Source organism: Andrographis paniculata, unplaced genomic scaffold, assembly GCF_009805555.1.
Source record: "Andrographis paniculata isolate CXL003 unplaced genomic scaffold, ASM980555v1 Contig36END, whole genome shotgun sequence".
Classification (NCBI taxonomy): Eukaryota; Viridiplantae; Streptophyta; class Magnoliopsida; order Lamiales; family Acanthaceae; genus Andrographis; species Andrographis paniculata.
This window is the reverse complement of record NW_026137569.1, coordinates 906524-921138: the sequence shown is the minus strand read 5'-3', so window position 1 is coordinate 921138 and position 14615 is coordinate 906524. Positions and strand designations below refer to the sequence as shown.

Below are 14615 nucleotides of genomic sequence, written 5' to 3'. Positions count from 1 at the left end.
TATATATATTGCACCAATCATTAAAAGTGACAAGAACAAATGAAGAAGGTTGGTGGGAACAATTATTTCCAGAAAATAATAGATATATATTACCATAAGTTGTCCGAAATGATTAGTAGGCTGCCGACAAAAATGGATTCCAAAGTCTCAAATGTGCCCCATATCTTAAAGCTATTTATTTTAAAAACAATGGATAGTCTAAAGGGCAGTCCACAAGAATTTGAAAACAAGAATGACATAATAAATTGGATTTGAATCAACGAAAACTCTTGAAAGTTCAAATTATTTCCCTCCCTTATTTTCTCCATAGTATACTTAAATTCATTTTATTCTTATTTTAGGATTTTCTTAATTTGTCACTTTGTTGTCTCCCAATCAAAAAATATTTAGCCCAATGAATACTTTTAAGTTTTTAAAGATAACGTCAAACACAAAAGAAGAGAGTATATCATGGACTAAAATTATTTTTTTCATTTAATCTTGTTTTAACGATCTTTACTCTCAATGATCTTTAAGGACACCATCAAGTGCAACGTAAGAGAGTGTATCATATGTTGAAATTATTTTTTTTATTGAATTTTTTTTTCAACTATTTTTAATTTATACTCGATGAGCAATGTAAATCTTACAACGATTCATCAAAAAGCACAAACACCACAAAATTTAAGGTCACTAATCTCTGGCCATATATTACACGATACATGTAGATTAAAAAAAAAAACTCCAAATTTGATCCAAGATTATCCGCGTCGAAGATGATGATGTGCATCAGGGCCACCGGGGATGGTTCTGTCGGGCCACTTGTTGCTGCTCCGGCTCAACTTCCCTTTTCGAAACTCAACTTCAAGTCCCCGTCTCGCGATCGTGATAGGTTTCAGGGGATGAGACGCAGCCCCTGCAAATTTAAAAGCAAACACGAGGCAGACAATAAGCCATAGGAATGATAGGATTGAGAACTTCTTCAAGCTACCCATTAGAGCAGCAATTAATGTGTAGGAAGATGGGTAGCGGATGTGCTCCTATATTTATACATAAACCTCGTCCATCATGTTCATGCATATATATATATTAAATAAATTGGATCGATGGACCTAACTTCATGCATACATTATACATATACATATACATATATAATCCAGTTTGTGTTCTGAATAGATGCTGATGCAGAAGCACTTCCTCATTGGACAGCCGGTGCCGATGCCGATGCGATCAAATTGGGAACACCTCAAAATGACATGTCCATTAACATTATATATGGATAAAGTTATGGATAAGGATAAACGCAATTATATTGCTTCCTCCCTATATGAGAATGACGACTAATGCATCATGCACATCAATACGAATATCATTCTTACAATACATCGCCGATCAATTAATTAACTAATTTCTTGTAAGCCAAAGGGTTGACCCACTATTTATCCTATTAGAAATGACGGGTTTTACCCGGTGTGAACTTTCGGATAGTAATTGCGAATTCTTATGTCATAAAAGAAAAAATGATAGGTTAATATTTCGTAAAAATTGACCAGGTGGTGTAAAAATGAATTTGTGGTAGGAAAATCATAGTTTCGTACCAATTCGATTTTAATATGTACTTTTAAAAGTATGTATTTAAAGAACTAATTTAAGATATTATGTGTGAGGTGGAGTATTATCAACATTGGATACATATAATGAGATAAGTTGTGATATGTCTATTGTCTTGTATTGTGTAATGCACGCTGTAATTAAAGGGGATAGACTATGATGTTTATATTGTTCGTTTACATATGCAATATTAATATAAACTGTCAAGTGTCTATCCTTGTAACTTAACAAATTTTTGTTTGTATTATGTTAATATTAAATTAAATTTTTTTAATACGAAAATCTATTTATGGGTTTGTTTTGGGTCTATAAATTGCACTTGGCCACGAGTCCAAGGGCATTAGAAGGAGAGGGATCAAATTCGAAATCTGGTTCAATCTTCGCGGCTGATGTCCAGATGGAAACACGATGATGATCCATGGCAGAAGAAGAAATATCGCATCTTTAATGCTACCGAGTTGGTTCTCCTTACCGACGCGGAGGTTCCACTCTCCGACGCCATTGTCGGTGGCGTCCGCCTTGCAGGAATACATAAACTCGGACAACGCCGCCCCCGGCCAGAAGATTCATTCCTACATTCTCAAGACCGGATTCAAGTCCAACCTCAGTATCTCCATCAAGCTTCTCATTTTATACCTAAAATCCTCCCGCCTTTCCTACGCACGCCAAGTGTTCGACGAATTGCCTAGAAAAACTCTGTCCGCGTATAACTACATGGTTGCCGGATACATCAAGCACAGATTTATTGAAAATTCGTTTTCTTTGGTGAGAGAATTGTGCCGAACGAATCAGAAGCCTGATGCCTACACGTATTCGATGATTCTGAAGGGTTCAGCAGGTTTATGCTGTGATCGAATCGGGAGGCAGGTCCATGCCCAAATCATTCGATCTGATTTTGATGGTGATGATGATGTGCTTTACACTGCCTTAGTCGATATGTATGTGAAGAGTGGGAGAATCGAGTCTGCAAGGAGAGTTTTTGAGCTAATGTTGGATCAGAATGTGATATGTTCAACGTCCATGATCACCGGGTACATGAATCAGGCCCGTTTCGATGATGCCGAGTACGTATTCGAAAAGACATCGGAAAAAGACGTTGTGGTTTACAATGCGATGATAGAAGGGTACAGCAAATCGGTCGAGACGGCGAAGAAGGCGATGGAGATTTACGTCGATATGCAGCGCGTTGGCTTTAGGCCTACTGCGTCGACATTTGCCAGCATTACCGGGGCGTGTTCTCTGCTGTCGTCTTACGAATTAGGCCAGCAGGTTCAAGGGCAGTTGTCGAAGACCAATTCTTTTACCGACATTAAGATCGGCAGTGCCTTGATAGATATGTACTCCAAATGCGGGCGAACAGAGGATGCGCGACTTATATTCGACTACATGCCTAAGAAGAATGTGTTTTCGTGGACTTCGATGATCGATGGATACGGGAAGAATGGAATGCCGGAAGAGTCGCTTGTGCTCTTTGATGAAATGGTGACTGTCTGCGGCACGATGCCTAATCACGTAACATTCCTCGGCGCGCTCACCGCCTGTTCTCACGCCGGGTTGGTCGATAAGGGCCAGGAGATCTTCGAAAGCATGGAAAGAAGTTACTCTCTGAAGCCGAAAATGGAGCATTACGCTTGTATGGTCGATCTTTTGGGGCGCGCCGGAAGTTTGAATCGAGCGCTGGAATTCGTAATCCGAATGCCGGAAAAGCCTAGCGCCGATGTTTGGGCTGCTCTGCTCAGTTCTTGCAGACTACACGGCGATGTCGAGCTGGCAAAGGTTGCTTCAAACGAGCTTTTTAAGTTAACCACCGAGTCTCGACCCGGTGCATACGTCGCCTTATCGAATACATTCGCCGAGGCCGGAAGATGGGACAATGTAAGTGAACTGAGGGACGTGATGAAGGCAAGAGGAGTATCGAAAGGCACCGGGTTCGCTTGGATCGGGTCGAATTTTGGATTGGAAGCCTTTCACGCCGGGCAATCGATCTCTTTGTAAGAACTATATTGTCCGTGTCGGACTAAGTCTGCGCGGATTTATTTTCGAGTTTTATTAGAAGAGATGGTAACTTGTAAGTAATAATTTTTCTTTGTTTATGTTTTCCAAGACATTTCTTGTTTATGCATGTTCAAGTTGTATTAATTAAGAGCTAAAGTCTGAAATAATTCATTGAATAAAATCTGATTTTGTGTACTAAAGTTTAGATTTATTGAGACGTTTGACAGCTGTCGCGTCGTCTTCTTCAAAAGCCATTTATATCCCCACCGAAAATTCAGTCACTGGTAGGCGCGGCGGCTGCCGTAGTTCATTTATCGCTACTAAGCCACCATTAATGTCCGTGTTATTACTTCCTAAGCTCTGTCATCGTCGTTGTCGTCCGTCTTTTGTTATTACAATGAGCGCAGTGTTCAACTTCTACCTCGTCATTGCCATTTCCGGCGCGGTTTCCGCCTCGCCGCCGCTTAACTACCACTCGATTTTCAGCTTCGGCGATTCCCTCGCCGACACCGGAAACCTCCTCCTCTCCGGCGCCGTCAAATTCCACGTCATCGGCCAGCCGCCCTACGGCGAGACGTTCTTCAAACGCGCCACCGGCCGCTGCTCCAACGGCCGCCTCGTCATCGACTTTATCGGTACGTTAAATCTGAACTTCAATTTAATTCGATCGATCTACAATACTGACGACATTTGAAACTGTAGCTGAGGCATATGGACTGCCTTACCTACCGCCGTACTTAGCCGTCGCCGGCCACAGCCGAGAAAAAATCGAGCACGGAGTAAACTTCGCCGTCGCCGGAGCGACGGCATTGGACGCCCGATTCTTCTACGAGAGGAAGATTGGGGCCATCTTATGGACCAACGACACTCTGAGAGTGCAGCTTGAGTGGTTCAGGAAGATGAAACCGACGATCTGCTCTACCAAACAAGGTACTGTTGTAATTCCTGCAGCTACGTACAGTAATGGCGGTTTAATTTGGGGCAGGTGAAGTCAATCTATATTGTATATATAATTATCACACGCATTTCTTTTATTTATTTATTTATACATACTATTTTAATCTAAAATTTATATTAATAATTTTATAAAAATATCAATTCTATCATTTTAAAAAAAAAAAAAAACAAATAAAAATATTTTTTCTTAATACTACTGTTAATAAATTTGAAGTACACATTTATAAGAAGAATGGAGTGTTAATTAGGGTTTCCAACAAACTGTAATAACTGGGCCGTGTAGACTGCGGGAGGTACTTTGAGAGATCGCTGTTCATGGTGGGGGAGATCGGCGGTAATGACTACAACTACCCTTTCTTTGTCGGCGGAACCATGGCAGAGCTCAAAGCTATGGTGCCATTGGTGGTTGAAGCTATTGCAGCCGCCACATCTGTAAGAAATTAAGATTAATTTGGTCATTAATTTCTTAAAATGGTAACGGTAACCGGTGGTGGTGGTGCTGTAGGTGTTGATCGAGGAAGGTGCGACGGAGATGGTGGTGCCGGGGAACTTGCCGATCGGGTGCAACTCAGTTTATCTGACGCTGTTCCGTACAGACAAAAAGGAAGCGTACGATAAAAACGGGTGTCTGAAAGCCTACAATGGCTTCTCCAAATACCACAATTCTCAGCTCAAGGCAGCCTTGGCGAAGCTGCGGCGGAAATACCCTAATGCGAAGATCAGTTACGCAGACTATTACGGCGCAGCTAAGAGATTCTTCCACGCCCCCAAACATTACGGTAATATATAATTAAGCATTAATTATATAAACATATAATTATATATACATACATATATATGTAAAACGCCATTGATGGAGGTGGCAACGAAATTAGGGTTTACAGAGGGGGCATTGGTGGCGTGCTGCGGAGGGGGTGGACCGTACAACTTCAACAACTCGGCGAGATGCGGGCACGTCGGGTCGAAGGCGTGTCGGGATCCGACAAGATACGCGAATTGGGATGGAATTCATCTGACTGAGGATGCTTACCGACATATTGCCATGGCACTGCTTCATGGCTCATCTGCTTCCCCACCATTTTCTTTTTCCCCTAATTAATTAATTAATTAATGTTTTTTTACGTACATTTGATCTGTCTTCATCGTCCTTCTTGATCACCTTCATCATCGTACTTGCTCTGTGCTGTGACTCTGATTCTTTTCAGACTTCCCTTTGAATACAGTTACTGTTTTTTTGAATGTTTCTTCACACCCCCTTGAGTTGCTGTCCTGAAATAATATAATATATATGCCCTAAAATTGTGTATGTATATATGTATATATATCCTACTTAGCTTAATTGAACGTACTCTTAAATAATATTGATTTTTAATTGGAAAATATACTATAATGGATACAGCCGCGTGTCTGAACAAATTTAAACAATTTCTACAATAGAAATGAATCGGCAAAGTTTGGCAAAATGTTATTTCTGAAAATGAAGTTTCAACAATGAATTTTGCCAATTTCCTAAGTTACAACTCGTAATACACGACACGTGTATTCATAAAATTTAAATTGGAAAGTTAATATTAATGTGTGTATTAATTGACTTCAAATATATTTAATGCGGAAATTTGGATCTAAAAAAGTCAGTACCGAATGCTTTATAAAAAGTCAATTCCCATTGTCTGTTCTTGGCAATAAATTATTACACATCCGATCGTGAGGTAGACGACGACGACGCGACGATGGTTGCCGGAAAAGTGAATTCGGCGGCGACAGGTCTCCAGAGATTGTCGGCCAACGTTAAACCGAAGTCTGACGCCTCAACGGCTCCGCCATTGCTGAAGCAGAAAGGATCCGGCGCCGGATTCACGCGCTCCGGCGGCGTTTACTTCCCACGCGCCTCCGCTGAAGTCGAGGTTTCCGAGATCGAACGTTTGGGGAAGAAGATCGGGTGCTTGGAGGAGGAGAACGAGAGGCTTAGACGAGAGAACGAATTGCTGCATACGGAACTCAGAAGACAGAGCCATACGTACGAGGAAAAAATCAAATGTATGCAGGCGGAATTTTCCGACGTCAAAAGAGCTGCTGCGGAGGCGGCGCCGTCTCCATCGACGGCGGCGGCGCCTACCGGAAAACCCTGTAGTCGTCGGCATGTTCCTATGCCGCCGCCCTCCGCGCTTCTCTCGCCGTTCTCGTTGTCCTCTGTGTCTTCACCGCCCCCTCCACGTCCGCCGGCAAAACCCGCCGCCCCACCTCCTCCGCCTCCGCCGGTTACGAAAGGGATAAACCCCTCGCCGCCGGCGAAGGTTAGTAGAGTCCCGGAAGTGGTGGAGTTTTACCACTCTGTAATGCGGCGAGATTCGCATTGCCGAAAAAGCGGCGGCGGCGCCACCGCGGCTACGGCGAAGGACATGATCGGAGAAATCAAGACTCGCTCTGCTCATTTATTAGCTGTAAGCCTTTCTTTCCACAAAAGATTTTCTTACATTCGTTGTCTTCCATCACCGTTGACTTTCATTCTATATGCCTTTCGGCGGCGCCGCCACAGATCAAAACAGACGTAGAAACTCAGGGGGATTTCATTAAATTCTTGATTGAAGAAGTTGAAGCTGCTGCATTTACAGAAATTGGGGATGTCGTGGCCTTTGTAAACTGGCTCGATGATGAGCTTTCCAATCTGGTAAAATCATTTCTTACAAAGACATCGTTGCATCTTCTTCCCAAAATTAACTATAAACTTTTTCGTAAAGGTCGATGAAAGGGCCGTCTTAAAGCACTTCGACTGGCCGGAGAAGAAGGCAGATGCACTAAGAGAAGCTGCATTTGGATATGGCGATTTGAAGAAGCTGGAAGCTGAAATCTCATCATTTCTCGACGATCCAAGACAGCCCTGCACCCATTCTTTCAAAAGAATCAAGTCTTTATTCGAGAAGTAAGACAGACCGCAACCACAATATTCCGAACAAAGATCACATAACTTATCATCATGAATTGTAATAACTTTACAATTCCCACACAGATTGGAGCACAGTGTCGACAATTTGTTGAGAATTAGAGAATCGGCTGTCGAGAAATACAGAGGTTTTCAAATTCCGGTGGACTGGATGCTCGACACAGGATGCATAAGTCAGGTAAATATAACTTCATACTCACAAATCTTAGTACTAAACCAAACATCACCATATTAAGGCACATTAAGGTTTCGATGTTTAAGGGCACTGGAAGTTCTATTGATTTTAAAGTGTATGCTGCAGATCAAGCTGGCATCGATGAAACTGGCGATGAAGTACATGAGGAGAGTCTCGGCAGAGCTCGAAATTGTCGGAGACGGACCCGAAGAGCAAGAACTTATCGTTCAAGGCATCAAGTTTGCTTTCCGAGTACATCAGGTGACTTGTCAATTCCCAAAATCTTTAATTTCACATCCACCACAAATCTTGATCAAGTCGAACCTCATTTCCCAGTTCGCCCGCGGCTTCGATGTCGAGACGATGAAAGCATTTCAAGAATTAAGAGCAAAAGCAAGATAATTCGAATGTATTACACCTTGTGTTTGTGTAAGAAACTGTAGTTAGGACAAGCCAGTGTAAGAAACTGTAGTTAGGACAAGCCATATATGGATGCTTACAATTCTTCAGTTCAAACAACAAAAATCAAACTAACAATCATAATCACATCACAAGCGCCGCGTAGAGAAGTTGGTTCCACGTATCCGGCAGTCCGGGGAGGCACCAGTGGCTGCAATCGACACCAGTGTGATCGCCGCTATAACCCGAAGGGTGGGCGTCTTTCCTTAGCTGAGACAACGTCGTAATATCGAGCAAGAACACAGGTTTCTTAATTCTGCTCAACACCTTGTTGACAACCTCGACTTCCGGCGGCGTCCCGGCAGGATACGTGGACCCCGCCAACGGTTCTTGCTCGCCGTTGCAGTTCCTCGAAGCCGAACTCCAATCCCTACCCCTGTCACAAGATCAATAAATCAATCCAACATTTGCTCAATCTACACATACATAGTACATATCTATCGTATCTTTGGACTTACTGATAGTGAGTTGGAGAAATCCCCTGGAAGAAGACCTTAGTTAAGGCAGGGTCAACGTTAAGGTCAACCCACCTGGCCCACGTTGTAAGGCCCTTGTAGAAGGCAAGGAGACGGTCCATGTCCTTGGATATGGTGGAGCCATCCTGTATGTAGTCCCATCTGCAATAACCATTTAAGGCTCTGTTTGTTTGCAAAATATACATCCATGTATCTATCTATCTATATACGTACGCCTGAGCGGATCCAGTGTGAGTCCACCAATGCCACGTGTTGAAGACGAGCATGTTCATTCCTTTCCAGGCACTGCCCTGTTCGATGGAGTCCAGTTTCAGCACTCTCCCAATGCTTTCTTTTGCAATGTCCACCAAATAGGGCGATCTGTACAGCAACAGGCTCACCCCATACTCCTGAAATAAAAATAATGGCCCGACCCGGGCCCATTTAGAATACAAACAGACACACATACAGACACAGAAACAAGAATGATTGCAGTGCAGGAGGGAAGAATCTTGGATGACCTGGAATGTCACGGAGGAAAGTGAGGACTGTCTGACATAGGCAATGGTCGAATCATTCGGCACAGCGGCGTGGATCATACAGACCAGCGACTGCCACTGGTTCAGGCTCAGCGAGTCGCCCACAAACATTATCTTCTTCCCTCTCCATCTTCTCAGAAAATCTAATCCATCAAATCTGCAAGCCACCATACATGTTAGACTAAAACTTGCATCAATTTCAAATCATTAGTCAGTTAGTTAGTATGATACCTGGGGAGGTTGCAGGAGTCGGGCTTCCAGGAAAACATGAGGTACTGCTTGTCGGGGCGGCCATACTTGATGCAGTCGAATTCAGGGTCGATGAAGGGGCAGGTGGAGGATTGGTAGAAAGGATATGAAGGATCGACAACCCATTTTCCCTGGAAGAGATTGCAGCTGTTGGCTGCTGCCTTCCTGCTTTTGAATCTGCTGATACTGGAAGAAGTATTGCTTCGCGGGATATTTGAGGCGACTGATTCCGGCAACGCCAACAATGTTAATGCCACCAGGGCTGATGGCAAGAACAAAACCTGGTAATAAGAGCTGAGCTTCATTTCCAGTAACAATTGAAATAGGAGCAATGAAGGCAGGCAGAATTATGCACTGGTATATAATACATACAAAATAAAAATATATACATCTATGTATGTATGCAGTGTGGGATGAGTTGGAGAACATTGCAAGTATATGATTAAGCAATAGATAGGATATAGAATAAGATGAGCACATTATACATACATACATGCATGTGGTTATAGTGTGATGGAGCTATATAATAATTCAATAATCTATGAATGAAATAAATAAGGAATTATTGGAACTAACTGCATGTAAGGAAGTGCAAGGTGAGGTCAGGTTGTTAGGCTGTCATTGTTTTTTCAAGACACAAAAACAGAGTATTCAAAAAGATAATAAGAACCGTATAAGGCGTATTTAAAAAGAAGAAATTTTGGATTGGCCCGCATGTCACGGACACACTAAAACTTAGCTGTACTGCAGCAACTATATTGAGTATTTGTTTCATTCAAATTCAGCCAAATATTATAAAATAAATGAATAATACAAACTTCTCTGATTATGTCAGTCGCAAGTACTTACAGTAAAAAATATCTTCTTCCAAAACAATGATGATGATAGAGAGACTCCTATGAATTAAGCAAGGACCAGTTTATAAAGATGAGGTAATGGTCCTCATTTCTGCCATTTAATTTCCATCCACCATGTATTACTACATTTCAAATAACAACTTTTGACATGTATGAAAAAGGTGCCAATTTATTACCAATTCAAATTGAATGCTAAAAAGTAATTTCACAACTATGAGATCCATATCAATATTAAGCATCCCTGCATAAATAAGTACCAATCCTTTTTTCCTTTAAAAAGGTCAGTAAAAAATAATCCTACTGTGATTTTCTTTTCACCCCTAAATCAAATCATTTCTATTGATACGACTATTTTCACCACCAAGATTAGTATATTTATCTGCTGGACTCGAACAAATTTAACTAAATGCAACATAATGTGAAAACCAAGTCCCAATAGGCCATCATTAGTAGGCCCAACCAAGTCCCAATAGTTTCACTGTAACTATAAATCTAGGTATTAAAATAAATGGCCTTTGAAATCCAGCACGAAAAGCATAAAATTCAAACTAATCTAAGTGCAAAATATATATGTATAATGACACAATCATACGGCAAAATCAGAGGCCTATAACGTTCTACCCAATTCAATTATTGGCCAATAAGATTTGAGTGCATTTCAGACCATCACTACACTGTTCCATATATACACAATCTCAAATGGAATATTAATCTATATACAATTCAAGACCATCTAGGGAAGGCCCCCCAGTCCCAAATAGGTGTACCTCGCCTAGAGTTTCTGTGGCCTGGGAGGCAGTTGAATTTATGCACGAATCAGTTCAATGGGGACATTCTTCTTCAACCTTCTTTATTTCGCCAGTCTTTCAGATACAGAGACAAGCCCCAGAGATTACTTGTCTAAACTTCAACCCGACATACTTTATGGTATCAGGTAGCATTTCTCAATTGAGAGCTAACCATGGGGCAGCAAGGGTGAGCGACAATAACCTTATCCTTAAATCCCAAACGGATGTTGTTCTGCTGATCGAGAACGGCTCTCAGCTTCTCAGGAGACTTCACAAAAATTCTCACTCTGTATTCCCCCTGAATTAACAAGCCAATAGTAGATTCTACAATATGAGAGATATGTCCTGCAAAATTTATAGTACACCTTAAGGAGTGGAAATGAGTTTAATCACCCAAACAGCAAGAATTGTCAGACAAAAAACCAGTACATCACATTCATCTTGGGAACAATTAATTATATATCAAACAAACATGCCAATAAGAATCCGTTATGAAGAATATACTTTTATGATTCTCAGTTCTGGTATACATTTGACTTGATTTAACTGTATCCGCTTCAAGTTAGCTCTGATGCATAACAGAATCATAAACTCCACTCACAACTTCAAACAGAAGGCACAGCAGACTATGGCAAAGTGTCTATAAAGCTATTTGCAGGAAATAACCTCAAATAAATAAAGCTACCGATATACTGTCAAGGTAGCCAGAGTTGTCAGATAGAAACATAACTGCGAAGCATTTCCCAAACGAAGTAATAAAAAGACAGATACTTAGGAAATGAAAAAATAAATATAATTTTAAGTTAGTGGATGAAATGGGCAGTTATCGTCCTTGCCAAAACACCATACAACAAGCACATCCAATACACTTTAAGGACAGTACTTGCCTAAACCCAAAGTACAACCAATTCTCCTGTGTTAACTAAGGGGTGTGCTTAGACATGTTTCGGAAATGTTCTGTAATTTTGGAGTCTTGTGAATAATAATAGCTTTAATAAAAACAAATTAAAAAAATATAGGTTTTTAATGTAACGTAAATAGGTGTTTGATGTGATGTTTTATATAGAAAACAGATTTTTTGCTGTAATCTTTTTAATGAAAAAATAGATGTTGGATGTTATATATTTACACACAAAAGAAAAATCATGGTGCCAAAATATAGTTGAAAACATACACAGTTTTAAGTATTTTCCTGTTATCTGGAGAAAAGAAAAGATTCTTTGAACATGGAATAAAACCATGTTACAAGATCTGGAACAAATGATGAGAAAGGAATGGGTTACCTTATTGCTATCCCTAATAAGGTATAATTGACTTCAAATGATCATAAAAAGCCATAAACATTGCTATCAGCTTTGGTTTTCAATCAATAAACAGAAAACAAAGTTTTAGGTCCCAAGTCGGAATAAAAATACAAACACACAAATAGTGGCAGAACTTCTCACAGATGCCATATTAAGTTACAGCTAATATTCATCAGATAACATATATTCAAAAGTAACTAGAAGTAAATTGATAGAATCCCAGTGTACAATAAACTAGAAAAAAAAAGGAATAAACTAGACTTCACCATATAGAAGGCAAAGTTAAATCTAGAACACCGTATAACCAACCACTCATCACATAATACACCACTGCATCAAGTCACAACTTTGAGCTCATCCTAGCACATTAAAATTTCATAAAACCATATCATATAGTTGCAGAAAGAGCAGTGAAGCAGCCAAAGATGTACAGCAGTCCATTTATCAACCAAAGATTTCACATCGGCAATCACATAATCACCATAACCATTTAAAACATTTGCGCCCAAGCTGTCAAAACACCTGAACACATAAAGATGCAAAGCTCAATCCATAATTCAGAATTCCAAATCAATAATAAAATTGAGCGCTAAATCATGAGCTCAACATATTTTTTGTGCTAAAAAAGCAATCACTAACTTGAACAAATGAAGCATACACAAGTGCCAAATATATCACCAACCATCAAATTTTTTCCATGGTTTAATGTAGCAGAAACTTATTAATAACAAAGAAACAAACCATTCATGGGATAAGCAAGATGAGAAAATAAAATAAAGAGAGAATATTTCAAAAGGCCAACTTGACTTTCAAATTTATGCAGATAACTCCATAACTCAAATTCATCAAAAGTATGCAGTGAATTTAGTAATGATGAAAACTTAGATAATTAGAACTACATTCAGTAGAATGCATCAAATTATCCTATTCAGTTTAGGACAAGGAAATCTTTTTTTACCAATATGCAGCACGCAAACCTTAATCATATGTAAGATTCAATTAATTAGGCAGACAATGTGAGGCAGTTTCACAATAACCCATTAAAGCACACCATCCAAATTATAAATCAAAGGTACCTCAATATGGTGGCATTCCCTGGTAAGCTGGAAGCCTGGGACCGGGTCCAGAGGGGTGGTTTGGCTGAGGATATCCCGATTGAAGCCCATAGTTCCCACCATCTGGATAACCACCCGAACTCGGCAGCCCCATTCCACCAGGTGGCATTCTGTAGCCTCCAGAATTTCCGTATCCACCACCAAACTCCCCAGGACCAGCCCCACCTACACCATCATACATTGGTGCAGCGCTTCCATATCCTCCACCATACCCTTGCCCGCCTGGCCCAGCCATGGTAGAATTAAAGGCAGTATTCGGATGCATAATTCCTGCCTGCTGTGGAGGTTGAGGCATATTTGGTCCTGGCCCATATCCCATGTAACCCCCCGATCCATAGTTTGAAGCCCCCATTCCCATTGGCCCGGAATTTGGCATACCAGGAGCCATTCCACCAGGGGGTCCAGATGGCTTCTGTCTCTTGTTATCTGTAGCTAACTTACAAATCACCTGATGTCCATCGATAATCTTCATAGGATCAATCAATGAAGCCCTTGCCCCTTCCTCTGTTTTATAAACAAAAAATGCAAAACCCTTTGCTTTCCCACTCTGCTTATCAAACCCTAGCGGACCTTCCTCAATTTCACCGTACATTGAAAAGTAGGACAACAGCCTCTCGGAAGAAATTTCAAATGGAATATTACCAACATAAATCTTCCTCATCGCCACATCAGTAGAGTGAGTATTACCTGAGTTTCCAGCGGCGGCAAGCTGAGTCACCGTTATACGTCCGTCAATCTTCTTGTTCGGCTCCTTTAGGGCTAAAATCGCAGCGTCAATGTGCTTAAACGTCACAAATCCATAACCCTTAGATTTTCCAGTACTCTTATCAGTAATCACAATAGTATTGGCTTCATCGAGTTCCCCAAACGAAGAAAACACCTGACGGAGTTTCTCGGTAGTGGTTTCCCACCCGAGACCCCGAACGAAGAGCTTACGCTGGAGAGGATCGGCGTCGGCAACCGTGCGCACCGCCTCCAACACATCGGGGTGACGAAGAACCGCGGCCCGCAGGATAGGAAGGATCTGCTCCTTCGTGAACGGTTCAAGGATTTTCTCCGCGTCCTCATGCGACAAGATGCCAACCGACGATGGCTGCGCAGCGACAGCGGCGTTACTGAAATCCGCTGGAACAGGATATGCTCCGCCGTTCTCGTCGGTCTTACGTTTCTTCGTAAGATCCATAGTCGCCT

General features: G+C 41.3%; 5 protein-coding genes across 7 annotated transcripts; 3 read left to right on the top strand and 2 right to left on the bottom strand.

Moving 5' to 3' along the window:
- Positions 1–1922: 1922 nt before the first annotated feature.
- LOC127250033 (pentatricopeptide repeat-containing protein At1g28690, mitochondrial) lies at positions 1923–3744 on the top strand. Its single transcript, XM_051273184.1, has one exon. It carries the CDS (start codon positions 1999–2001, stop codon positions 3583–3585), a length of 1587 nt encoding a protein of 528 aa, XP_051129141.1. The 5' UTR covers positions 1923–1998; the 3' UTR covers positions 3586–3744.
- A 71-nt stretch (positions 3745–3815) lies between these two features.
- Positions 3816–5819, top strand: LOC127250034 (GDSL esterase/lipase At5g45910-like). Its single transcript, XM_051273185.1, has 5 exons — positions 3816–4220; positions 4288–4515; positions 4826–4974; positions 5048–5321; positions 5418–5819. Exons 1-5 carry the CDS (start codon positions 3920–3922, stop codon positions 5639–5641), a joined length of 1176 nt encoding a protein of 391 aa, XP_051129142.1. The 5' UTR covers positions 3816–3919; the 3' UTR covers positions 5642–5819.
- A 359-nt stretch (positions 5820–6178) lies between these two features.
- Positions 6179–8132, top strand: LOC127249476 (protein CHUP1, chloroplastic-like). 2 transcript variants are annotated; one of them, XM_051272263.1, is made up of 6 exons: positions 6179–6983; positions 7079–7210; positions 7281–7462; positions 7550–7661; positions 7785–7919; positions 7995–8132. In XM_051272263.1, the coding sequence occupies exons 1-6, from the start codon at positions 6273–6275 to the stop codon at positions 8058–8060; spliced, it is 1338 nt and encodes a 445-aa protein (XP_051128220.1). In that variant the 5' UTR covers positions 6179–6272; the 3' UTR covers positions 8061–8132. The 2 variants fall into 2 exon arrangements, with proteins under 2 accessions (XP_051128220.1, XP_051128219.1); XM_051272262.1 differs by having other exon boundaries at positions 7785–8060.
- Positions 8040–13625, bottom strand: LOC127249478 (protein trichome birefringence-like 38). 2 transcript variants are annotated; one of them, XM_051272265.1, is made up of 6 exons: positions 13386–13625; positions 9343–9641; positions 9094–9268; positions 8807–8982; positions 8576–8734; positions 8040–8493 (listed from the first exon to the last, which is right to left on the bottom strand). In XM_051272265.1, exons 1-6 carry the CDS (start codon positions 13485–13487, stop codon positions 8202–8204), a joined length of 1203 nt encoding a protein of 400 aa, XP_051128222.1. In that variant the 5' UTR covers positions 13488–13625; the 3' UTR covers positions 8040–8201. The 2 variants fall into 2 exon arrangements, with proteins under 2 accessions (XP_051128222.1, XP_051128223.1); XM_051272266.1 differs by lacking the exon at positions 13386–13625 and adding an exon at positions 9854–9874.
- LOC127249682 (UBP1-associated protein 2C-like) lies at positions 13590–14607 on the bottom strand. The gene is made up of 2 exons (XM_051272614.1): positions 13699–14607; positions 13590–13646 (listed from the first exon to the last, which is right to left on the bottom strand). Exons 1-2 carry the CDS (start codon positions 14605–14607, stop codon positions 13590–13592), a joined length of 966 nt encoding a protein of 321 aa, XP_051128571.1.
- Between the last annotated feature and the right edge of the window lie 8 nt (positions 14608–14615).